This window comes from Plectropomus leopardus, chromosome 19 (assembly GCF_026936395.1).
Source record: "Plectropomus leopardus strain MGB_pleo_1.0 chromosome 19, ASM2693639v1, whole genome shotgun sequence".
Classification (NCBI taxonomy): Eukaryota; Metazoa; Chordata; class Actinopteri; order Perciformes; family Serranidae; genus Plectropomus; species Plectropomus leopardus.
In genome coordinates this window covers 9,539,152-9,566,336 of record NC_142194.1, presented here as the reverse complement: position 1 = coordinate 9,566,336, position 27,185 = coordinate 9,539,152, and the positions used below count along the sequence as shown (strand labels likewise).

The 27,185-nt window shown below is 41.8% G+C and overlaps 1 protein-coding gene across 13 annotated transcripts in view; it reads left to right on the top strand.

Moving 5' to 3' along the window:
• The window catches only part of nrxn1a (neurexin 1a), a 91,808-nt gene that overhangs the window by 51,510 nt on the left and 13,113 nt on the right, over nucleotides 1-27,185 (top strand). For 5 of the 13 annotated variants that reach the window (XM_088070485.1, XM_088070491.1, XM_088070486.1 and 2 more), the window contains 13 exons: nucleotides 666-918; nucleotides 7,554-7,757; nucleotides 9,170-9,196; nucleotides 12,007-12,129; nucleotides 14,120-14,534; nucleotides 14,939-15,129; nucleotides 16,616-16,789; nucleotides 17,081-17,107; nucleotides 18,641-18,760; nucleotides 20,386-20,567; nucleotides 23,139-23,310; nucleotides 24,279-24,368; nucleotides 25,483-25,793. In XM_088070485.1, the coding sequence (XP_087926611.1) occupies nucleotides 666-918; nucleotides 7,554-7,757; nucleotides 9,170-9,196; nucleotides 12,007-12,129; nucleotides 14,120-14,534; nucleotides 14,939-15,129; nucleotides 16,616-16,789; nucleotides 17,081-17,107; nucleotides 18,641-18,760; nucleotides 20,386-20,567; nucleotides 23,139-23,310; nucleotides 24,279-24,368; nucleotides 25,483-25,793 (2,289 nt within the window). The other 8 variants (XM_042507610.2, XM_042507608.2, XM_088070490.1 and 5 more) reach the window with 7 other exon arrangements.

Genomic DNA, 27,185 nt, shown 5'->3' with positions numbered 1-27,185 from the left:
ACTTACTTTAACTTTATAGTAAGTAACTGTAAGAAACCGTATTCAGTTAACCAGATTTAAAGGGATATTTGCAGGTTTTTAACCAGCTTTATATCATAACAATGCTGATAGTAGGTAACTAGGATTCTGTTACTATGCTGCCTATTTCTTGCCTAAAATGTTTTCAGAAACATTTTACTTTACCGTAATACAACATTGTTTGTTACTAGTTTTTCCTGTGCCAAAACTGCCAAGCTGGTAAACCACCAGCAGGAATCATTGGGAGTAATTGGTCTATTTTGGCACAGTGCATTTTGATAGTTGTAGGCCTTCTACCTCTGGAACAAAAACAAATGCCATAGTCTATTTTCTCATTTTTTCCTGCTCATGGAGCACCAATGTCAAAAGTATTTGCCACTTTCCACTGCATAGACAGTCAAGTTTTATGAAAAAAACATCTTTCCAGCAGTAAAATACTCCTTTAAGCAATTTGTGTAAGGAATATATACACAAAAACATATCAGGATTTAAATATTAAAATGTTTCATAGCCAAAAAGCTGTTATATCTATTAACTGTTCCTTGAGCATGCTACTTAAAACAGAATTTAGTTTGACTTAAAAACATCACCAAATGCTACAAAATGTTGTCAAATTCTTTTTACTTTATCGATGACTTCTTCCTCAGGTGTGGACAGCTCTGTTGAACTACGGTTACGTGGGCTGCATCAGAGACCTGTTTGTGGACGGGCAGAGCAAAGACATCCGACGCTTGGCCGAGGCCCAGAGGGCGGTGGGGGTGAAGCCCTCCTGCTCGAGAGAGCCGCCCAAACAGTGCCTGTCCAACCCCTGCCAGCACAACGGTATCTGCAGGGAGGGCTGGAACCGCTACGTCTGCGACTGCTCGGGAACAGGATACCTGGGACGCTCCTGTGAGAGAGGTGAGAATGACGAGGCGGGAGGGTGGATAGGAAGAGGACGAGAATAACACTCTGGCAGCCTGTATAGTAACTTGGCATAAATGCTAAAGTCATCTTCACAATAGAGATGAGTAAGCTGGCTAATTACAGTTACCAAACAGCAACATTTTGTGAAAAATTAATAATATGTCATGATGCAAAATACAGTCATACTGACAGCTTTGTCTTTTGCTTTTTGGCTTGAGAACATTGAGTCATGCCAAAAGGATGAGCGACAGAAGGCAGATGGTGTGGCGTGGAAAGTTTTAATGTCAGAAATAACTTAATCAACCACTGAAAATATATTATGCTCATCAGTTATATTGGGCGATAAAACTTTTATTCATTATACCTTTAAGTTATTCTCCGCTTTCTTGCTGTAAAAAGTCCATCCTAACAGATTACATCACCCTCATAGTACTTACTCTGATGTGTGCTAAAAAGGCACCTTCATAAAGATTTATGGCAGATAAAAATGTTGCTAAACTCTTCAAATAAAAAAGGCTTGCAAATTAAGTTTCAGTAAATTTACCTCCCACTTTGCCTCTGGTGGTGATGGAGAATGAAAACAGAATGGCAGGTAGAAAGTAAAGGGCAGAGCATGAAAGCAGCACAGTCCTTTTCTCTTGTAAACAGGAACTTGAACAGGAGGTACATGGCACTATTGACCCTTTGCTAAGTCCCGCCCTTCAAACACAGACTGGACAATCATAGCGTAGCCTCGCCGAGCTCCGACAAGAGTCCGACAACTACGAGGCTGTGCTCCATTGATTCTCGCGGTCGTTTCAGATTTTCCACATTTTCAGGCTCGTTTTGTGGATTTCGAGCAAAACATTGCACTATGGGGCATGTGTAAAGTGACACTTGTTGCCTGGAAATTTTGAAACGTTTCTTTCTTTGATTTCAAAATCAAACCATGAAAAGTGAAGGGTTAGCTGGCTAGCTAGCTACTTAAGGTATAGACAACTGAATTTATTCATATGCAACTGTTTTTTTGTCTTGTTTTTTTTTAAGGAATATAACAGTAACTAAAGACCTACTCTGCTTTACAGTAACTAGTGAAGGGAAAGAGGGAAACTTTGCTGATATTCAACCAGCTGTGTGTCATCGCAGTGTATGCAAATGAGCGATATGGTGCTGCTGGTTGGTCTGCTTAGACTGTCTGTTTAGACTTGCTGTTAATGAGAAAGAGAGGCAAATGCATGATGAAGAGTATTGACTGCTCGTGATTTGTAAGGATTTGTGACGCTGTAACATCTTGTTCCAACCCAGTGTTACTAAAATGAGTTTGACGCATGGGATCACTTTCATACAATTGTGACTGTAAACATGATAAATTGATTTGAGAGTAACATGCTCATTTACTCGGAGGACTAACTGAAGCATTAATGAGTTTTATATGCTGGAAATATTTACTTGTTTTGTGGTTGAACAATTTCCTCTTACACCTGTTTTTCTCTTAGAGCGGGGCAAAAGTAGCGATTGTTGATATGATTGCATGTGACCCATTTATCTCAAATTTTAGAAACTGTTTGGTGTTGGTAGATGATGTTGTTCACAGTATAACATGGTTTCTCTGTGCAAACTGGGAAATACTAAAAAGTTATACTTATGCCCTCCTCTACTGCAGAGGTGGGTGAAGATCAAAAATAAGGGCAAGGGGAGCATAAGCCAGCTCGCCCAACAATGAAAAATAATAATAGTGCACCTTTTCTGTCATTGTGAGCACTTTTTTTTAATTCAAAAACACATTTTCTAAGCATAGTAAGATGGAGGAAGAGAAAGGAGAGGATCAAAAAGGGGTGAGAGAGAGGAGGTGGGAGGAAGCAGAGCTGTAGACAGGACTATCGGACTGCTATGGATGTGGAGACTGGGAATCGATGGGAGAGGAAATGTGCAGAAAGCAGGGAGCAGGAGCTGTGACAGAGGAGGGTGGAGAACCACCGGGCCGGAACCGCCATATGACAGCAGGTGAGGAGATGAGGAGGAATGGGAGATGGGAGTCGAAAATCTGACAGAGAGGGAGAGAGGGAGAGAGTTATGAGAAAAGGTATGAATTCAGGCCGAGCAAGAGAAATGGAAAGCAGGAGAGATTGGCAGAGGGACTGATACAGGCCTGTTGAAAGAAGCGAGATGGAGTCAGACAAGGAGAAGAGAAGAAATGTTGTTTGTGCCACAACTGCTGACGCGTCTCAAGTGATGATTGTACTATCATCTAACAGGAGATACAGATGCACACGTACACACACACACTTTCTGAAAGGTGTTGATATGAAAATGTTTTATTTCGGGGGACAAACATCCGCAGTGTGTGTTTATCTTAGCAATGCACCCTCTCCCTCCCCCTCTCTCTCTCCTTCCCTTAGCTCTGTCTTCCTTTCCTCTATGTCTTCCTTCATCCCTCTCTGTGTGCATTGAGGGGTCACTAACTGGTGGTTCAGTGGATTAAAGGAAGCACAGATGGAGAAGCAGATGGAGAGAGTGATTGGCCATGTTTACGCCTTCTACCTGCGGTTTCTCCATCCCTTTTTTTTCCTCCCTCATTCTCTCGCTCTCTCCTTTGTTCCCCCTCTCTTCGTCTTTAATGAACAAAGATGGTCGCCACGCTCTGGCTCCAAGATGAATTTTTATTTTGTAAAGACCAGCCACACACACACACACACACACACATATTTGGAGCAACACATTTGCACATCTCCTAACACGTCTTCGGCTCTTTCCTCCCGCTCACTTGCTGTTCACACTGGTGGGTTACATTTTTTTCTTTCTTGCTGTCCTGCTTTCTCTACGGAAGCCCACTCCTGCCAAGAAAGGAAAACAATAGATGAAATGTTAGAAATTTAAATTTTATATTAAGCCTTTGAGAACTGATCAAATTATCTTGATTTCTTTCAAAAATATGGAAAGAGGGCAATGAAGAATTAAAGAAAAATTGACCCAAAAATTAGCAAGTAATAAGTAAAAAATATAAGAATGCACCCAAATTACATGAAAATTATATTTAAAAAATAATTTTAAAAAATACTTTAAATAATGTTTAAAAAAAAACACCAACCAGTGAATGACCTGGGAAAGCATTTGATGTTTTTATAATTATGCAACATAATTAAAATATGTATTTATGATAATTCTGAATATTTTTTTTTCCTAGCTTCTTTAAAATAATTTTCTAAATCTACTAATTTATTGTAATTTGTGGAACATTTATGCCAAGTGGCTCACTGCCTTTTCCCCATGTTTTTGAAAGAAGTCAAATCAGTTTGTTCAAAATTATGAGAGAGTAAAAAATATGAGATACTCATAGGATGTCAGTCAAAAATTAGTTAATCCATGAAAATGATCAAAAAAGAAATCAGAATTTATTTTTTTTAAGTAAAATTACAGCGCTGAGTGCTACAGGCAGGGTAGGAGATTTAGAGAGTAAAAAGTGTTTGGTTTCAGTCTTTTAATGGGATCATAAACAACAAAAATCTAGATAAATTCCTTTAGCTACTTAACTCTGTTTGTATGGCACATCTGGCGTGAGCTCCAGGGGCCGGTTGCACCAACAGGGCTTATGCCTGGTATTACAGCAGCTTATCGTTCCTTGTTTGCTCAAGTCACCAAACCAAAGCCGAGACGGAGGGAGAGTCCAAATGCACAACTCTTTTAAAACAAATAAACTAGCTCATACAGTGTTTATAACTACACAGATATAGACTAGGAACTAATACCCCTGTAACGATAACTAAAAAACACTAAAAGGTTTGTAGAAGATATTTGTAAGAAACACTAAAGACGGTCAAAAAAGTGTTTGCTGCCAGCTTTGCTGCTGGCCTCCAATTCTAAATCCTCCCATTAAGGCCTAACTCCTTTATAATAGTGTGTCAGTATCTGTGAGCATCTATTGAGTAGCCTGGCCAGCTAATTCAACCAGACAATTCATAATTGAAGCTCAATAAAAACATTAAAGTGGCTCAAATGTCTTATCTTAAGCTGTGGCGGTTGTGACTTGGCGTTCTAAGTCTGATCTAATAGCTAATGACAGTTGCACCATCCAGGCTTCAGCCTTCTTCTCGCTAAGACGAGGTGTAAATCTCATGCCAGGTTAGGAGCAGGTGTAAAGCCAAAATCTCGACATTTTTCAAAATCAAGGTCTAATACACAAAGCAAGAGCCACAAACTTTGAACAATAACCAACATTAGTTTTCCTGCTTAAGTCTCATTTTTACTAACTTGCAAACTTGTGTGCTAATGTCAGTTATTAAGCTTGAATCCTAATTAGCTGGTAAGCTGCAGCACATGTCACAGCACTATAAACATACCTGCAAATGTCACTTTGGTGCGTTCAGTTACTGGTGTGGTCCTTTAATACCTCTGCTAACAACACACTGTCCGTCCATGAGTTGTAAGTCACAGCCAAGTACTTTTTCTATCTTTCCACATTAGGTGTGGAGCTCCACACGCCGGCTGCTGTCAATCAAACCCAAACACGTCTCTCCTCTACAGTTCTATTAGTCTTCTTGTCTTGATTGTGAACTTTTCTTTTTCTCTGATAATAATAATCTAATTAATAATAGAATTATATAATAACATTAATGTCATAATAACAGAGAGAATTATGTCATAATAAAGTCACCGCAAATCATAAATGATAAGCTTTACATTAGCAAGACAGTGGAAGAATGTAAATATATACCCTAGCAACACGTGCTGCTCAGCAACAGATGTAGTTGCTGCTCCTCTGGGCACCGACATGAACATGCATCACTAAGACCAGGCATAGTTAAGACTAGGCTTCAGTCTGGCTGATGCAGTCAAGTCTGTTCCAAATACTGGTCTTAATGAAGACGACTTAGCAGTCAGGACCAGGCTGTGTAAGACCAGTTGGTGCAACGAGCTCCAGATTTTCAGGAGCCGTATTCCCTCAGAGGTCACTTTCTCTGAAAATCAAATGGATTCAGTGATCCAAACTAGTAGAAACACTAAAAATAGCCTTTTCAGTTTAAAAATCAGCATTTCTCCAACGCTGCTTGTTGCAGAGGGGCTGTTTGCTATAGGGCTCGATGTGAAAACACAAATGACCCTATCTAAATCCAGTGTTTGGTTTGTATGTTCTTGGCTACTGTAGAAACATGGCGGTGACGAGGACCCATTGCTCATGTAGACATTATTGGTCCGTCATGTGGAAACAAAAACACAGCAATTCTTGTCTTCAGGTGATTATAGACTAAATAAAACATACTTATGTTCCATTTCTGCCAAAAATCCTACACATGGACCCTTTGACAAAGACTTAGTAAAGACCAGTTGCTGCAACGGGCTCTAATTGTGTCAAATGATGTAGCGGCTTCTGTGCATTACACTTTGTCAATTTCTTTTTTCTGGCATGAATATGCTTCCATACTTCCTTCTCACCAACCCTCCCTGCTCTGTTTGCCTGGTGGTGAGTCAGGTGCTATGGTGAGGAAAATTTAGTCAGCTGTCTCCCTTATCAGAAATGTGTGCACGTGTGTGTGTGTGTGTGTGCGCACTTGGGCGGGTGTATGTGTGGCTGTTAGTTATGTTATCTGTGATATAACAGGCCAACCACCTCCTTTTTTCCTCAAGTTAATGAGGGTTCATTTGCATTTTAGCCAAGAGCTTTTCTCCCTTTCCCCCCCTCCTTTTGCTCTGTCTTGCTCTGTCCCTATTTTCTCTCCCCCTGCTCTCACTTTACTAAACCCTCCTCTGTTCACACTTAAATTCACTCACTTATTCTGACATGCACGCACACACACACACACACACACACACACACACACACACACACACATACGCACACTATCTCTCTCTTTCCCTCCTTCTCAGCTCATCAGTATTCATGAGGCCTCCCTCTCTTCCTGTTCTCTTGTTTTTGCCTTGGCTCCGACCGTCTCCCACGGAAACAGGGAGAGAGAAGGGGAGAGAAGGCGAAGGAGGAATGAAATAGAGAGATAGAAGAAGAAAGGAAGAGAGATGAAGACGCAGAGACACGGAGAGTGTGTTTAGCTGTGTATGTAATTGGCCAATAAAAAACAGGGTTCTCGGAGGTAAACAGTTTAGCGGTTGGGGATTGGCCCCAGCAGGTAGCAGCGAGAGAAGATTATGAATATGTAAATGAGTATGCAAAAGACATTAAAGCGGGATCACCTGAGCTTGTTACATTATGACTCCAGGGTCTGGGATGTCAGCGACGGTGGCTAACACACTCACTGCCATGCATTCTGATTTATCCGGATAATAGGGCCAGCCAACCAGCTGCGGCTATTTTTACATGCTCTTCTGTGAAGGAGTGATGATGAATTAAGCGTGGAAAGTGATGGGGTAATTTTGTAGGAAGCAGGTTTTGAGTTTCACCATGACGTGGCGGGGGGACGAGGGAGTGAAGCCACGCTGCAACATACTCCGTCATGTTTAAATCTGATTCAAAGTCAAATTTCCTTTGTCTCTTCCCACTTGTGTGTTTTTCTTCTTGTCAATCTTTTCTTGACTTTCTTTTTTTTTTTTGTTTCCACCCACCTCGATCTCCTCCACCGTCATCCCCGTCTTCCTCCGCCTGTCTTCCTCTCTCATCCCCTCCTTGTCTGTCTCTCTCTGTCTCTGTGCGTCCTCTACAGATGCGACTATCCTGTCGTACGACGGCAGCAAGTTTATGAAGGTGCAGTTGCCTGTGGCGATGCACACCGAGGCGGAGGACGTCTCGCTGCGCTTTCGCTCCCAGCGGGCCTATGGCGTTCTCATGGCAACCACATCCCGTAACTCCGCAGACACCCTTCGTCTGGAGCTGGATGGGGGCCGCGTCCGACTCACTGTCAACCTAGGTACACACATGCACACAAACATATAGATTCTCCAGCGCTGTTTTAATTACCTGCCAGGGGAATGCAGCTGATACTGGCCTCTTGGCTGTTTCTTGTATAGGAATGTCATTAAATGTTGATTAATAATATATTGACTCTGGAAAGTAATGATCGTCCTGATAATTCTTCCAGATAATTCTGCTGCACTTTTTATACTCGTATATTTAAGGGTTTCACAGGTTTTGGCTCATACCTTTTAGCTTTTTGATTGATTTCATGGTGCATATACAGCTTGTCTTTGATTAGGGACTGTTCGTAGTTTAGTTTAAGGGGGTGGCTGGGGTGTGACTTATTTTCCAGAAGCTACAAGTATTTTTTATTGAGCTTCCCTGAGTGACTGGGGGCAAATGCATGACCCTCCCTCCACCATAAAAAAACGTTTTTTTTAATATCTGCACCAAATGTATTGGTATTGGAGCTATTGGAGCTATTGCAACAAACAAATAGCACAGAGAGAGTGAGAGTTATCACTAAAGTAAACAGCTAATTATTCTACTTGCCTCCCCCGTTTTGCGCTTCCCCCCTCATAAATAACGAACAGTCCCTTACACACCAGAACATACACAAATGAAGGTTAGTGGCATTGTGTTTGCGTTGAACAGAGGGTCCAAGCCTCAAGCTGCATTCTCTGCTCACTCCCAGTGGACCTGTGCATCCCTACACCCTCAACAATCAACACCAAGACTCACAAACTGTACAAACACACTGATAGTACACCAACTGCAACACATCGAACACGCTTCCACTTCACATGAGGTTCATGCACATGCTAACACACACATAGTCTAACAGAGGGGTGCATGTGTCGGTCTCTGGTTGTCTGCAGCCGCGTCTTTTCTGTGGTTGACGCCACACGACACACCAAGGCATCACGGGTTTAAAAAAAATAAAATCAAATGTATGAAAATGGGGCTAAATCTTCCGATCATTTACGGAGATTTGTGCTCTGGACGGGCGACAAGAATTATGGGATGTGTGTGATGTCATGAGACAAACTGACACACATGACCCATCTCAGTCTCCTGGCGCTTTTTGATTGGTGACTGAAACTGTCGCTCAGGCCAGAGCAGCCGATGAGTACACATGGCTCATGCTGTCAAACACCACTCTCCTTATCATGTAATTGTTCAATGTAAAAATCCAGATTTCACTCTTAATTGGTTAAAAATCAAATTGCATTTTGCTACACGCTGATTTAAGTCAATACATGGTCCGGCTTGCAGTCCTGTGACAAAGGAGAGTGTGTTTTCTCAGCAGTGTGTGTGTGCGTGTTTGTATATAAGTGTGCAGGGTGTGTCGATGTGTGCGTCCCCAGGGCGTGGAGAGTATGTGTATGTGTGCAGCATTAACCCTCTGCTCTGCTCTTCCTCCAGACTGTATCAGGATAAACTGTACAGCCAGTAAGTGATCCTCCATCTCACCTAACCCCTCCTCCCTTCCTCTTCCTCCTCAATGTGTGTGTGTGTGTGTGTGTGTGTGTGTGTGTGTGTGTGTGAGAGAACTATTTTTCACTCTCTCTGTCTTGTCAGTCTATCTCATCCCTTATTCCACCTATCTTTGTGCCATGTGTCTGTGTGCATATATGTGTGTCGGACAGGCGAGGTGCACATATGTGTGTTTGTGTCGGCACGCTCAGCTACACCACAGGAGCGGTGCGATTTTTTGCTGAGGGCCAGGGTTTTCCAGGTCGGCCATTTTAGCAAAGAAGGATAGACGGAAGAGAGGACGGTGGGGGTTGAAGGGAGGAGGGAAAAAAAAGGAAAGAGAAGGAGGTGTTGAGGTAAAATTAGGTGTGCTGGGAAGTGTAGCTGGTGGATGAATGCAACTTAGAGCTGCAGGGTAATTACTTCTCCTTCATGCCGGAGACAAAAGACGTGTTATCCCTCTGTTTCTCCCCGTCGCACCTTCATCCCAACGTCTGTCTGGCTGCTTTCTTTGTTTGCTTGTTGTTTCTCTCTAAACTGTACATGAGGGATTTTTTGGGTAGTGTTTCATTCAGCATGTTTAGTGTGAGCGCCTTTGCATTTCATTGCTCATCTGTGTGTGAGTGTTTCTGGGTGTGTTATCCTGTGTGTCTTCATGCTGCCGTGAGTGGAGCTGAATCCCTGATGAAGTTTAATTCCCTCACGTGGAGTTTTCTCTCTGTCACGACCACAGAGGAAAGCGAGAGTGAGAGAGGGAGATGAATGCTCTGTGACGGCAAAGAGGTGGTGAAATGGACGACTGCAGTTGCCATAGAAACGCTACTAGCCACACACAAGCGCTGTTGCTATCCCGCATGTCTGTCGGCCAATTTTAGACCGGTTGTCTCAATGAACATTTCAGTAGGCAGCCACTTTTCTGGCACACCGTGTGCATACAATAAATTATACATCTGATATTCGAGGGGGGAGGGAAAAAAAATTTATTTAACAGCCAGGCGCCACTGAAATAGTCCACTCAGCAGTCAAATAAAAGCCTCGGCATGGGAGAGATTTGAGGCTTATCCGGCAGAAAAGCCATTTGTTATTTGGAGCTAATGAAATATGAAACACTTTTTTTTTGTCATTTTGTTTTCATTATCCTGCTCTTATAATCTCCAGTAGCTTGTGTCGTTTGATTTGAATTATATTTCCATTGCAACAAACAGTTTGTCTCTCTGTTTGATTTGTCTGGCTGCACACAGAGACTGTCTGCTGACCGCCACAGTAGCTCAACTTTAAACCACCACACTGCTGAACACACTGTTAGCACTGACCCAAAATAGGTGCTCGTGTGCATGTTTACTGGCGTGTGTTTGTGCCTCTCCCTGTTCCCAGGTTGACACAGATCACTGCCTCATTCTCACTGCTCATTCTTTGAATATTGGTATGCAAAAACACACACTCGCAAACTCACACATACATGCACATATTCTCTCCTTCACTCAGCGTTAGGCAGTGATCCATGGTAACAGGATGAGATGCTCATGCCCAGAGCACAGCTGAGTCTCCTCAGGGGAACCCTGTGTCCTCTCGCAACGCACAACTACACTCTTTTAGCTCCGCAAACACACACACACACACACACACACTTCACGCTGCCATATCCATTTTGATTGACTTCTCGTATTATGTTTGCCTCCCTCTCTTTCTCTACCTCTCTACCTGTGTGTGTGTGTGTGTGTGTGTGTGTGTGTGTGTGTGTGTGTGTGTGTGTGTGTGTGTGTGTGTGTGTGTGGCTGCCTGTGTGCCTCCATGAGTGATGTAGGCATGCTTGACATTTTCTGCAGCAGAATCCGTTCGGGTCAGTTTACTTCTCACCTCCCCCATCATTACCTCCTATAGGTCACCGTAAGCAGACTCACTCAAACCAACAGGGCTTGGAGGAGGAAGGGGAGTGTGTGTTTGTGCATGTATGTGTGTGTTTGTGTGCGTTTGTGCATGTATGTGTGTGTTTGTGTGTGTAGGGGGATGGTGTTCAAGGTTGGTGGGGTGCTTGTAGTGAGCGGGAGCAAGGGGACACAGAGGTTTTTGGGAACAGTCAGTCTGTCAAATGTGTGCAGTCAACTATGTGAAGATGTGAGCTGGTAGATGGGCAGAGAGAGAGACATCATGAGAGGACAGCTCAGCTTCTTTCATTCTGCTGCACATCAGCACCTTGGAGAGCTCTCTGCTGCTCCGCTGTGTGTCTAGTGCCACCATGAGGCTCGTTGCAGTATTGCACTCTTGTGGAGGATAAAGAATCCTGCATGTGGACACACAAACTAATATATGTTATATGCGTGGGGGCGGTTTAGGAGTCAAGGGGGTGTGAATGTGCTGTCTGTGCATGTGTGGGTAGTAGGTGGTCATCATGGCAGTGTGATCCGTCCACAGATGGATTGTCTCTCTGCGGGCCTGTTGTGACTCACAGTCTCCATCTTAGGCGCCCGTGGCATCCATTTATGTTAATCTTTCTCTCTGTCTGTGTCACATCATCCGTCGCACTGGCGTATCTGCAAAGTGACCTGTCTGTCTATCTGTGGAGAGAGTGTGTTGACACGGAGGTGTTTGTCTCCCCAGGATTTGTATGGTCCCCCTTTTTCCTCTGCTATTTCCCTCCATTCCCTCACTTTCTGTCCTTAAATTTGAGTTCAACCTGCCTGGCTGCTTCTCTTTTTCTGTCTCTGTCTCTGGATCTCTGTCTCTCTCTATCTGTCTCTCTCCACCTCTCTGTGCATTGTGTTAATGGTGCTCTGGGCTATGTGTAGGTAAAGGCCCAGAGACCATCTTTGCGGGGTTGGGCCTCAATGATAATGAGTGGCACACGGTGAGGGTAGTCCGGCGTGGCAAGGGCCTCAAACTCACCGTGGACGACCTGCAACCTGTCGAAGGTAACCACAGCACCTTTACGCTTTTTGACTTTTTACTATAAAATTACTTCCTAATCTCTATCCAGGTCTTGTGTAAAAACATCTGATTGTATTCTGTCTTTTTTATTTTATTTAATTCTATAAGACCAACATTAAGGGTTTTATTTCTTTTTTAGAGAGCATCTGTACCTGTGTAAGTGAAAAGAATCATTCTGAATTATGATTGTGATGATAACTGTACACCACTATGCTAGTATTAGTTACACAGCCCCTACAGGATGTTGCAATCGCAACAATTAATGCAAATTCAACCAACATCCACAAATTCTGCGTGACCTTGCAGTTTTGTCCAATCACCATAGTTTCCTGTGACTGTCACATTCATAGCAGTCCCCTGCACTGCGTTATCAACTCACTTCCTTGTTTCTGCTTGTTAGGATGCAGACACGTGTGATACAAACGTCTCACATTGACTAGATGAAGCATCCCACTGGCACATACAGAATATAGAAGTTAGCTGTAATCAGCTGACAGCCCCCTGACTGAATTATTAGCCCCTTTTACACAGAGATCGTACTAAAGGACCGCTATGAAGTCCCTTCTTTACACCTTCTTTGCACTTTTACACAGAACCAAGTGACGACATTGTCTTTCCGCTCCATTTTGTCACTTTGAATAGCATGCAGGCATCGCAGAACCAAAGAGGAGCGACAGTTAAGACAACAGCGTCTGCCTCTTGCGTGACATATAACATAGGCGTTGGTATTCTTTTGTAAACAATAACAATGGCAGAACATGAAAATAACAATCATTTACCTCTGTCTCTGTTTTAAGGCAGCTGATCTCGTCCTCTCCTATGAGGGCGAGGAGCTCCTGAATCTCATTGTTTTCCGAACTTGCAGACATTTATGTTCATTGTTCTTCTTTGAGTTAGCTGCTAACTGATACCAGCCGCTTTTTAAATATCCTGCAGTGAGTCGCACACATAACACCTCACCAAAATGTCATACCCATCCTGCCAATGGTACCATCCTGCCAGCTGTCCTGTTTATACATTTCAGCGCTATTACTTAATACAACTCTGTCCCCCAATGCCGCAATCACACCTTATATACAGAACGGCAAGAAGGCATAGCGTCGCAATATTTCCGCCTTGAACAGGCAGTATAAAGGGGGCTATTGTTCATAATCAGACACTCACTAATCATAGCCCATTCTCACGACAAGGTGGTCCATTTAAATATGATCGATGCTACACCAATGCTGCCACACTCCAATGCAGCTGCCAATCCAGTTTCCACCTTTCTAATCCAAGGAGCGGAACTGTCAGCACCAAGCATAACTGTATTTCCATTTGTTGCAATAAATGGTTAAATCTATGACGCAGGTGTTACTTACTGAACAAAAATTACTGCTAAAGACCGTGCAAGACTACGTGCTACACAAAACCTGGAAACTGTTTTGCATCATGTGCTGTGTTATGGTGGAACACAGACTATTTTCTACAGCAAAACACATCCAGAGAGTGGTTCAAACGCATCAACAACAGACAAATCACCATGACAAAGGCTGTTGCACGCAGATCTGTTGCAAGTGCTTGAAAGAATCAAAGCGAGTCAGGTTAAATATGCATAGTGAGTGGTAACACTGGTGTAGTATAAATCATGAACTCAGAACACTGCGGTTTTATTCTCACATGGAACAAGTTGCCTTCGATTTTAATGGCAAATACAGATGGAATTGAAACTTTGCTTTCTCTCACAATTGTATTGCATAAAAAATGCCAAAAAAACATTGCAACATGCATTGCAATTTAGAAAAGCTGCTGTGACATCAGGCATTTTAGGTCGCAACAAAAAAAAAACCTGCAAAATCCTGGAGGGGCTGGTTATAGTATAGTGTCTGTTACATCTACTACTAGCAGTCTGACACCGTTAGTTCAAGTGTTGAAATAAGCGTTAGGATTAGTGTTAGTTTTAAACAATTCCACTTGAAACCCAACTTTCCGTAGCCCTCATCTCTGAAGTTTACCCCCCGCCACCAGGTCAGATGGCGGGCGACCACACCCAGTTGGAGTTCCACAATGTGGAGACGGGCATTGTGACGGAGAAGCGCTTCATGCCTGCTGTGCCCTCCAATTTCATTGGCCACCTTCAAGGCCTGACGCTGAACGGCATGCCCTACATTGACCTGTGCAAGAACGGTGACATCGACTACTGCGAGCTCAACGCTGTTATTGGCTATAAGAGCATCGTGGCGGACCCCATCACCTTCCGCTCGCGCTCCAGCTTTGTCACTCTGCCCACGCTGCAGGCCTACTATTCCATGCATCTCTTCATGCAGTTCAAGACGACGTCCCCCGACGGCCTTATTCTCTTCAACAGGGGAGACGGAAATGACTTCATAGTGATAGAGCTGGTTAAAGGGTGAGCTGGACAAAGCACAGTGTGTATTATTTGCATTACATAAGTCAGTGTGTTGTTTTTGCAACAAGAATGAATTAATATGCAGATTAAATATGTGTTTATGGTAATATCTGTCTTGCAGAAATGCATGTGCATGTTAGATTTTTCCAGGGATTTACAGTTAACATTGTCCTTGATGAATAAAAGAAGAAAATTCTTGAGGCTGAAATATCAAAAATGAAAAATGCACACAAGTCAAGCAGTCCTTTTTCTGCTCCTGTAATTACGTTTCTACAAGACAGATTATAATGCCCTGAAGTGTATGACCCTGTGTTGTTCTTCATCATGAATACGATTAATTTGCCTTTTTTCTCCTTAATGTTTTAAACCGCTCCTCTCCTTTCTTTTCCATGTTCCTTTTCTAGCTACCTACACTACATCTCTGACCTGGGCAACGGAGCTCACCTGATCAAAGGAAACTCTAACAGTCCACTGAACGACAACCACTGGCACAATGTGCACATATCCAGGGACACTAACAATCTTCACACAGTCAAGATTGACACCAAAGTCACCACGCAGACCACCATGGGCGCCAAGAACCTCGACCTAAAGGGTATGCGCAAAAATACAAACAGCAATACCTCAATCACAACAGCTTGTATCAGTGATGCACAGACTTGGACTGTTTTCACAAAACATGCATAAAAACCGCTTCATAGGACAGTGATTTTGACAACCAATTATTATTGATTGATACTTACCAAAGGGAGAGTTAGATGTACAAGAAATTTACTTGTCAGTACCAATTATTATTAAATATTATTAAATTATTAAATATTAAATAATTAATATTATTAAATTCCATGATTCTCGATGCCCAATTTGATACCATGGTAAAAAACTAAAACAAAACAATAAATCCAACTTAGTTAAACATACACTGTTTTAAAACATTTCAATTTTATTTAATTTGAATCTTAATATTAAAGTCATCACCACAAAGTATAAGTCTATGTGGGTTTATGAGATTTTGTAGGCAAGGACACATATATTAATTTGTAGCCTACAGTATATTAAGATATTTATCATCCACTGTTCTTGTTGTTCAGCACTTGAAAACAAAAAACTGAAAAAATGTGACGGTTGGTCTTTGTGGTCGGCCATTTGTCCTGCCCCTCCTTCACTGTAATGGGATGGCTGGGTAAAAAGTAACCCAAATATGCCGTTTTTTTTAACTCTCAGTGATCACAAAAAGCGCACATTGTGCAGAAGACGCTCAGCACATTGCTTGTCACACTTCTGGCATTTGTAGCATCGTTAAATACATGTCACTCCTGTTGCAAACAGTTTTTTTTTTTTTTAAATGCTGGCCTCATGAAAACACACTTTTCTTTTTGATGAGTTGACGAGCTGTGGCTACAGCTGCGCTTGTCGCATCCTTTAGGTGTTTTTGTTGTTCTTCCATGCTGATATAAGTTCTTCTTCCTTTGACATTTAACAGCACACTAAAACTCTTGCAGCTGTATATGCTGCCCTGTCAAGTCTGGAAGAATTGCATCCCTGGTACCTACAGTGCTGGAGAATAACGAGTACCGTCACGTTTTCAGAATTGGTACCAAAGTATTTTTTCTCCTGACATCCTTAGTTAGATGACGTAGTTGAAACCTTTCTCATACCTGTATGATAAATGTGAAGCTAACAACACCTTCAAAGCTCACAAATTACATTTTACGTTTAATTTGTTCCAAAAAAGTGTAAAAACCACAAATTTATGATGATTTCTTGACCTGTTTCCACTCTCTGTGCTAAGCTAAGCTTACCGTCTCTTAGCGGTACAGACATGACGGTGATATCAATTTTCTAATTATCAAAAAAGAAAGACGAATATTCACTGGCTCCAGCTTTAAAAATTAGAGCAGTTACAACTTTGCTCTGTTATATATCATTGTAAATTGATTTGGTTGGACAAAACAATCAATTCAAAGACCTTTTTCACTATTTTGTAACCTTTAATAATTTAAATGATATCAGTCACTGGGACAGTCTGACTTTGTGATTGGTTCATGAAGCTGCCATTCATTATGTTGCTCCCCCGTCAGGTGACCTGTACATCGGGGGCGTCTCCAAAGAGATGTACCGAGACCTGCCTAAGCTGGTCCACTCCCGAGAGGGATTTCAGGGTTGCCTGGCAACAGTTGATTTAAATGGCCGTCTTCCTGACCTTTTGGCGGATGCGCTGGCAACCATGGGACAAGTGGAGAGAGGCTGTGAAGGTGAGGTGCAATCAGAAAACACACCAGCAGATGTGTCCTGCTCCCATGTCCCTACTGCTTTTTCTTTCAGTTTTCATTTTAACTCATGCTCTCTGTTATTAGGATAACCCACTAACCCAGCTTTTGGTCTACAAGATGTGAATTTTAGTCTCTCTCTCTTCATCTCCTCCTCGATCTCTCTGCACATTGTGTTTTCTCTCTCACTCTCTCAGCAGTTCACAGGCATCTGTGTGCATTGACTAACCATCTAACTTAATTTGCTTGTTTGCTTTTTTGTTTGGCTGACAAAAGTTACATTGATGAAAGCTGACTTGCAAGGTATATCGCTTTTTGTGAGCATGTGAGACACGTGTATGAGGGTGGGAAAAGTGTGTGCGAGTGAGTGTGTGAATGAGTGTGTGTGTGTGTGTGTGTGTGTGTGTGTGTGTGTGCGTGTGTGCGTGTACGCGTGTGTTGAAACTACCCAGTGGTGTCTAGTGTTGTGTGGATCCCAGTGATCCAGAGTCAAAGGTCAGAGGTGACCTGTTCTCTCCTAGCCACCATAGTGACTTCATCACAGTAGTGACATCACCACCGCTTGACTTGAGTTGACCACCAGCTCCACCACCCGGGTTGCCTAGCAGCATGCTCTCTAACCCCTCCTACTGACTCCCAACCTAAACTTCAATACTCAATTTGTGAATCATTTCACACCCTTTCCTCCACGCCTCGTGTTGAAAGTGCGACAAAGGAGAACTTAGTTCAGAGCTTTGACATTCTCCTCCTGTTTGCTCTTAAAGAGATAGCTCTGGATTTTTGAAGTGGGGTTGTATGAGGTACTTATCCATAACTAGTGTATTACATACAGTTCATGTCAGTTCACACACCCCCAGTTTGGAGAAACAGGCTGGAGTCTGACACACAAGCTAATAAATGTACTGCTGTGGAGGAAGAGCAGCAGCAAAAAAGTGTTTTAGCCACCTAAAAAAATTCTCACCTGAAAAACTCAATAACAGTTTTAGTGTATGCTATTCTGTGAGTATTTTTACGACTTTATCTTTCCTTCAGACTGTCCGTTTTGACGAGGAGGCCATTAACGGCTTCAGACAGCTTCCACTTTCTAAATGGTCATAGAAAAACAGCTTGTACGACTTTATTCTTGTAAAATTACATCTTTTTTGCCTCATAAAGTTACATCTTTATTCTCGTAATAATACAAGTTTATCTGCATAAAACTATTACCTTTTTTCTCTTAAAATCACAACTTTATTCTCATGTAGTACAAGTTTTATTCTACTAGTATTATTACTTTATTCTCAAAGTCTCAAAAAAAATGTGTTCCTCAATATGCCACTAAAACGCCGTCGTAGATTAGTACCTCATACAACCCCAAAAAATCCGAACTATCCCTTTGACACGAGGCAGGGAGCGAACGGTGTCAGACTGCGTAAGGAAGAGTATTGAGATGAAGGCCTTTAAACATTACTTATGTTTAACCCCTCCTCCTGTCCTTGCCCCACTCATCTAGCCTCACCACCTGCATGCTCTCCACATTTGGCTCTTTTCACCGAGTTACACAGATTCCACTTTAGCTTCAGTTAGTATCTTCTGTTAAAGAATGGGAGCCTACCCACTATATCCTAGCCTCACAATGATTTTCTACTAATACTACTAATCATAACGTCATTGCAGCACAACAGTCTACCCGGCCATTTTCAAAATGTTTCAAGGAAATGCGGTCTAAAACAAACTGTACTGGCATACTGTTGTGACAACACTGGGCTCCAGACAAAATCAGAGGAGTGTCTTCTGCTTATCTTCTCCTAACTTTTGCACCCTCCCACCACCGCCCCACCACCTCTCTCACTGCAGGTCCCAGCACCACATGTCAAGAAGACTCCTGCTCAAATCAGGGAGTTTGTTTGCAGCAGTGGGAGGGCTTCACCTGTGACTGCAGCATGACGTCGTATGCCGGGCCACTATGCAATGATGGTGAGAGTTTGCTTTTCGTTTTTTCTCTCAGACTCAAACCTAAGTGGAGAAAACTACATCAGGTGTAGACTAGAATTGTTCCAAAAATGCCTTCAATACTACCTGAAATGTTGGGTCAGGTAACACTTGTCAAAGAACCAATCACACCCAGATAAAAGCATTTTGCCCAGAAATCAATTTTTTGTTTGCCGCTTTAAAACAGCACTGTGCAGCCACTAACAACGACTGTTTTAGAGTGGAAAAAAATAATAGATCTCTCAGTTTAAAATCAGCTATGGGCAAAATATCAGTAGTATTTGGCAGTATTTTACATTTGAAAATCCCCAATGTAGACAGGCAACATCTACAGCCCGCAAGGCTTAATTTTCAGGGTTAGTAGTATACAGCTGTTTTTTGTACTCACTTGTGGCAAATATGCAAGTTCAGATATTGAAATCAGTATCTGAAAGACAAAATGATATGGAACATCGTGCAGACAGTAAGTTTAAGGGAGTAGAAAAAGCTTATTTCAGTATTTTTATATCCCCTAAAATACATGTCAGATCTAGTTGTAGTAATACGTGTGTTCACATCAGGTTTGAAGTGGAAAAAGACATTTTTTTAACTTTTCCCTTTCCAAGTATTGTTGGTGCCACTGATGCAGTTTGTATATTCCAGATGGCGCTGACAACAGAGCAGACGTATAAAGTCAGCAGTCAGAATATGAAAACATTACATTACATTATCATTATTCCAATTTCATTTTAGTGTATCTATCATCTAACACCAGTCAACCAACCTGTATGTTCTTTTTTTCGGCCAGAATACAATTAAGACAAAACCGCCAGTTACTTAACCAGATAATGGACTTTGCCCAATGGTACACTGAATTGCACAGTGAAAGCAAGGCTTATAGGATATCAGTATGACTGTAACGCTGGTGGTGTCATTACCCTATAGCCAATGAATTGTGCAATCCACATTTGCCTCAAAATGATGAGTTAAAGAAAAAAAACTTGTCTTTTTCAGTTTTAAATATGCATATGAAGATGCTATGCCTGCTTTGTCCTGTTCTTTCTGTCACACCTGACTCCTCACGCTAAATGTCTCTACGATGCAGAAAACTCACCCAAGTGTATAACTGCAGGTCTAAAACTGATGCGCTTGGATGATTGTGTTTCAAACACTGAGTCAAAGCATCTGTGTGTGTATTTTATTGAACCACCAGGTGAGGGCACTGTCAACATTCTGAAGTGGCTCAAAAATATCACCTGCTCAGTGTGAAGTTTCAAATTCTCTTTAATAATGGCCTCTTTGCATTTTCAACAAATTATCCTCAGCAGCCAAACAAAGAAGATACTTGGTTATTGGTTAGTCATCCTGCAGCCAGTCCAACAATGGTATGCTGTTATCTGTATGAGTCAGTTCTTGGAGAAGTAGTTCGGGGAATACAGTTTTTTTTTCCAACATGTAGGAGGAACAAGCAAAATGTGTAAGGCCAGTCAACTGTGACATTTAAGAGTTTTGTTGTATTAAATATTAAGGCTGAGGTGCCAGCTGCAGCAGGGAACCTGTGATGATAGATTACACTGTTTATGGCACATGCACATGGTTGCAATTATTATTTTTTTATCTGTGTGGACCAGCCGGGACCACTTATATCTTTGGCCGTGATGGAGGCGTGGTGATTTACACGTGGCCCCCTAATGAACGTCCCAGCACCAGGGCAGACCGGCTCGCCCTTGGGTTCAGCACCCAACAGAAACACGCCATTCTGCTGCGGGTTGACAGCGCTTCTGGTCTGGGAGACTACCTCCAGCTGCAGATAGTAAGTACAGTTGCTCTTCTTTGAGGAGTTCATTTATTCAGTACATACTGACTAGATTTGGTTCATTTGTTTCTTTCCTTTAACCACAGCATTTCATAAGATACATTAGGTCTGTCACAATAGCCACACTTGTACTGTGGCAGCTTGTGCGCATTCACAGGCCATCAGGTAGTAGGCAAGTGTGTCCCACGTCTGAAAAATGACAAAAGCCAGTACACTGAATCGACACTGGATGCACACTCACCCTAATACCGCTTCAGAGGGAGCCCACAAATCACCACAGTCTACTGAGAAACACCAGTCCAGTGGCCGGCTGTAATGCATACAGACATGAAGAAATCTAAGTTTATGGCACATTGAATCCAGTATGAATGTCATTATTCACGTCCAATTATTACACAATCATGGCAGAACCTGCACAGACTGCGAGTGTGGGAGTTTGGACAGACCCATTATCTTCTTTACAAGTGAGACCTGGCCAAAATGACAGAATGAAGAAGTTAAAAGAGTTCTCCACTGATTTCGTTTTGCATTCATTTAACATTATCAGACTCACGACATCACAGATCAATGTAGCACAGCTAGAGATATTGTCTTTTTTATTCCATCCATTCTTCCTCCTTATTAAAACCTTATGTCTACATTGCCCACAATGCAACTCAACCACAATAATTTCAGTCGATAATTCAGGTGTGTTGCGCCAGAGGAAGCTTTTGTAACCTTGAATTGGTAGCCTGCAGCAGAGAGGAGCAGCGGGTTACAGACCACTAATAAACTCTCTTCTCTCTCAATTTTTTTCTATTTTCCAAATTCTCTAGTCTTCACCCCTGACACTGACTTATGTGAGGCAATTTATCAAATTTCACACAGCTCCCTCTGGAGCCATTAAAGGCTTTATAAAACTTTTTTTTTCACATATGCAATATTACTTCCCAAGACCTGTTAGCAGCGCTCTTTCATACACATATGCTGGCTTTGCTCGGCATGTCAGCCCAGCGCAGCAGGGATTTGCATCTCCGATACAACAGGGCTACGCGCTTGAAGGTATGACTTTAACTAACTCATCTTTTCTTGAAAACCAGCGTTTTTATGGCCAGCCTGCTGGTGTTATTGTGCTCAACAACTTTCCCGTAGGTCTGCTGTTGTCAGATTTTCTTAAATGTTCTTGTGGCACTAGCTCACCCGGTAGAGCAGGCGATCCATGTACAAAGGCTATGTCCTTGTCACAATGGCTGTGGGTTCACTTCCAACCTGCGGCCCTTTGCTTCATGTCATCTCCTCTCTCTCCTCTTTCACACTATAAATATTGTATCAAAGTAAAAGCTTAAAGCCAATAATCTATCTATTGGCACAAACATATGCAGGATGCTTGCAGCATCTCAGTAGCATACGTGTAACTGCTCATGGGGCACGCCAGAATGACGCGCTGCCCTGTTTTTTCTCTAAATGAGGAATCAGTTTGCATAATCAGGTTCAAAGTTGAAAATGATTTATATTTTTTAGACAAATGAAGATCCAATCATCACTAAGGTGTATGACATGCAAGAGAGACAATAAAAAAACAAATGGTTAAAGCTGCCCTATTGGTGTTTAAGGTGTGTTTATTGATTCTCAATGCCACTTCAAGCATTGAGTAGCATGTAAGAAAACATTCCACCTTAAAACTTGCCAGTAGCTTTTGAATAGAGCAGTGAATTAAATCATTTGTAGACATGTGACATATGCATCACTCCTCTGAGTGTCTTTATTCACATTATGAATAATGATGATGAAGCCCATCTAACTTCACCACAACCTGTTTTGTGTCACTTACGCGCACTTTGCACCCAACTCTGGAGATTGTCTATCTTGAGCATGACTGGGAATGATTGCAGGCTGTCTGCGGGTCAAAATCTTAAAATTTCAATTTCATAAATGTTAGGCCTTAAAAGTCATTAAATAGTCTTGAATGGGAATTTCTCAGGTCTAATTGCCACAAATATTTAATCTAATTTTGTTTATTCACCTTTTAATGTTTTTACATTAAACTGAGCGAAACTCCTCTGCATGAAAGTTAACATCTCTGATGTTTCAAATCTTTAAGGCCACGACTGAACCAAACACTGTGTTTTTACTTTATACTTGCACTTATCTGTTGGCAAAATGTAGATTAACCCAACTCACTTTGATAACCATATTCCTACATAAAACATGCCCCTGCACAGGACCACATATGTACTACTTAACTTTATACTGACCTGCAATTTTAAAAGGAAAAAAAGTCAAAAATAGTCTTAAATTTGGTTAAAAATTATCATGAAATATCTTAAACTTAAGTGCATAATTACCTGTAAACACCCTGGATTAGGCACGACTCTGCATTTAAACTAGTAAAGGAAGCACAAATTAATGCGACATGGCTTGACTTAGCATGGTCAAAAGTGCCAGTGGAAAAGCCATTTTAAAACAAAAACACAGACAGCCACGTGGGAACACTAAATTTTAGAAGTAAAATGTGATAAGAAAGGATATCCTTAGCTTATTAAGATGATTACATTCCTCATTGAGCATTTCCGTCTGTCTCCTCCTCAGGACAAAGGCAACATTAGAGTAGTGTTTAATGTTGGCACTGATGACATCAACATCGAGGAGAGCTCCAAGTTTGTCAACGATGGAAAGTACCACATAATTCGGTTCACCCGCAGCGGAGGCAATGCAACCCTCCAACTGGACGACCTGCCAGTCATAGAGCGCTATCCCTCAGGTAGGCCCTGCCCCGCCCACATAAGCCCAACCCTCCGACCCACCACAGCACTGCCTGTCCTGGGACAGAGCTTACTCCACCTTAGTCCAAATCAACCCACCTCCTGATGGATGAATCACATCAGTGTTCCTATCAATGTTTCTATCCAAACACTGAAGTTGAGAAATATATATAATTGCCGCTTTGTTTTATGTTATTGTGTTTGAAATGAAATATGTGTGATCTGATATGAAACATGACTTTTTAAACCATAAAAAGAGAGAGTTATTACAATAGCTTGTATATTAGCCAGCTATGTCATGTTAGGCCTGTTAAATAGTGTTAAAGGTAATTTATGAAAATATTTAATTCAGGTTGTTTTTCTCACCATAAAAGAAAATAATAACAGTTGGTGCATTTTTGGACAAACAATAATTTAAAAACATGTCATATTTTGAGTTAAATGTTTAACAAGAGTTAAAAGAAAAAATAAGAAAAAGAAAAAAAGTGTATTTTGTTGAACATAGTTTTTGTTTTTATCTTTGTTGGTTTTTATATATAAAGTGGTAATCTTAGGTAGTAGTCTTTAACACAATGAGGCTGTAGGTAGTTAAAATGCTAAATGCTAGTTGTTGTGAGGTGTGTGTGAGGGTTCTTCCTGTATGTAACTCTAAACTCAGTCAGTCATATAGACAGTATGTATAGACAGCAGCTGTAACATTATTTCCCTGTGCTCTTGCAGATGTTAACCCCTGAAATGTCTCTTTAAATTAAACCCAATGAACAGAGAGTAAGAGTCCGCTCACTGGAAACATAGTGAATTCAGCTCCTCTTCTTTTCTCTCGCACATCAAGCTTACCTTAACGCAGTGGCATGCTAACAATGAGCAGACCATTACTTTCTTTTCATTGCTGTTCTTTTTGTATCCAGCTCCTGTACCACGTTTGGATGTGCGTAATTACTACTGTGTTTTCATCTCTAAATTAAAGGCAACATTGATAACGAGCGCCTGGCCATCGCCAGACAGCGAATCCCCTATCGGCTCGGTCGAGTAGTTGACGATTGGCTACTCGACAAAGGTAAAAACCCTGATTAAAATTCCTTAAAACTTTGAGCTTAAAAAATACAACTTGAAGGCAGTTGAATATACTATATTGTGCACCATCAACTAACATCTAAAAATAAATCCATAACTAAGTATTTAAAAGTTGGGCAGCTGTAGTGTGTAATACTGTGTAAACTGTAGTGCCTGTGAACGTATCTTGTTAGTGTGTATCTGATAATATCAGGTTAAAGGGACGATGGAGAGATTTAAATGTGAATAAATGAGAAAATAGACAACAAGTACTGATAAAAGATGCTTTATTAAGACTGGTAAATAATTCTGTTTATCATCAAATTGTAAACAATAAAGCATTTATTAAATTATATGTTGAAAATACAATTTTGTAAATTAAAGTACATGCAAAGTATTGTGCCATGTAAGAATTATGTAAATTTGAAATGACTAATAGAGCAATGCTTTTTGACAAAATGTAAAAGTTTTAATCCTAAACTTCAGCAGAGCTCCTTAAATTAGCCTCTAGTCCCTTTAACAGTGAGCAGTGCTAGAGCTTATAACCTGTGCATGCTTCATAGGGCTGTTACAACAGTTCTCTAGATCTCTGTCTCTCTGTCTGCCTGTCTGTTGCTCCTTCAAATACAATGTCGTGCCGCACAGCCATCACCATAGCAACCATCTGTCAGCCCCGTCTTCTCAGGACCCTCTGACTCCTCTCATCTGCTGCCTCTTCCTCCTCCTTCTGTTCTTTGCCTCTTCATCCTCCTCCTCGACTTTTCAGTCTCTTCACCCCCCATCCCCTCCTCCTCCTCTTCTTCTTCTTCTTCATCTCTGTTCCCACTCTTATCTCTCACAGTCTCTCTCCACGGTTCTCCACGGCTTCGATTTGCTCTGCCATGCTTAATCTATCCCATCCTCTCACCATGGCTTGGGGGTGGTGGATTGTGTAACACTCAAACACTCTTGTGTGTGTATGTATGCATGTATGTGACCACTGGTATGTATGTGTGTGTGGCTGTATTTGCGTGTGTCTGTCCACTTTCCTTCCTGGTGTGCCTCTGCGTGTTTGTGTGTGTGCTGCGTGTTTGCGTGTTTGTGTGTGTGTGTGTGTGCGTGTGTGTGTGTGTGTTTAGGTCGCCAGCTGACCATCTTCAACAGCCAGACGACAGTGAGGGTCGGTGGAGGTGAGCGGAGCGCAGGCATGTTCCAGGGCCAGCTGTCCGGACTCTACTACAACGGGCTCCGCATCCTCAACATGGCCGCCGAGGGGCACCCGCACATCAGGGTGGACGGCAGCGCACGCCTGGTGGGCGACATGCCATCCTCCTCCATCACCCCGCAGTCCAGCGCTGCAGCCGGAGGCAACCGCTCTGACTCCGCCCCCTCCATAAGTGACATCACAACCACCACAGCAACCAACAGGAAACAGGGCGCCACACAGCAGGTCAGAGCACATTTTTCACAACTTGTGTATGAAGAGCTGTGTGTGGTCATACAAAGATGTATGTAATTCCTCGTACATGTACGTCCTATCACCCTGCCGCCGTCATCCTTTGCTGTGACAATTGGTAATTAAAAAGTGTTAATTTGCTTTGATAAGTTTCTATTCGAGCTCAGTAAGAGGATTAGCGAGCACACAGCCCACTAATCAAGGACTGGGGGATAGCAAGATATGTTAGGAGGAGTGGGATTGTTTTTAACTGCACTCAAGGCAAGGCCATTTTATTTATATCGTACATTTTGTACACACAAAGGCAATTCAAAGTGTTCTACATAAAGCATTAAAACAGAAAGGGCATTAAAAACACAAGAGAATTACAGACAGTGGGAAGCAAGTTTTTACTTTAACTTATCATTATGAGGTAAATGTTAATTGCACAATGTAATGGCTATAGTGTAATGACATCATTAGCCCCTATAGGCCTTGCCGTCTCAATGCAATTATGTCTGCAACCGGGTTCAATCTCCCTGGAAAATAAAGGCTCGATTTACGACACAGAGGAAGTGCATCATCCATTATGCCACTAAAACGTGAAGAGGATAGCGCTTTTGTTTTCCCTGGCAGTCATCATTAGCTATCCCCGTTAACAAAGAGTATTAGTGACACTGTTTACTTACACACTAGTGTTCCACTATAATTCATAATATGACAATATTTTATTCGATGGGGGGACAACATACCCAGCTAGCAGGAAACATTCCCACATCACTGGCTTATGTGACCTACAAGTTGCAATAATGATTATAGGAAATATTTTAATCTGATGTTCCAAGAACGTTTTTCAAAATCCTATTTTGAGGCAAAGACACAAAATGGCACAAGCGGCTCTAGCCATTCAACTTTTCTATATTTTGATGTGATGAATGACATGATAGAGTTTGATGATTGGAGTTTGCACAGCTGTGTGTAAATGTGAATAATAGTGGAATAATAATTTTCATTAGACATGTAAACAGACAGATATATTGTCTTTTTGGAATAAGGGCAAAACAAGAATATTTTGTGCATTTAAACATAATCAATGAATAAATCAATTATTTGCAGTTATTGTAAGCCATTTTGTCGCGTTGTCTCTTAGAAGAGTGATGCACTGTGTATGTCAAGGGCTTTTATTGTGAAGGATTGGAGGAAGTGAAGCTGTTTTTGTCGTTGAGAAGCAAAAAAGAGTTTTCCATCTTGGTTCAGACTACAAGCCTCAATGTTACTTTTTAACTAACTTCTTGAGTAACTTGTAACTCTCAGTTACATTACTGAAACTAGTAGAGGAAATGGTGGCCGGTAGATCAACTGAAGCAATGGCAGTAAACAAAATGCATTGTGTCTTGTGTTGTTGGT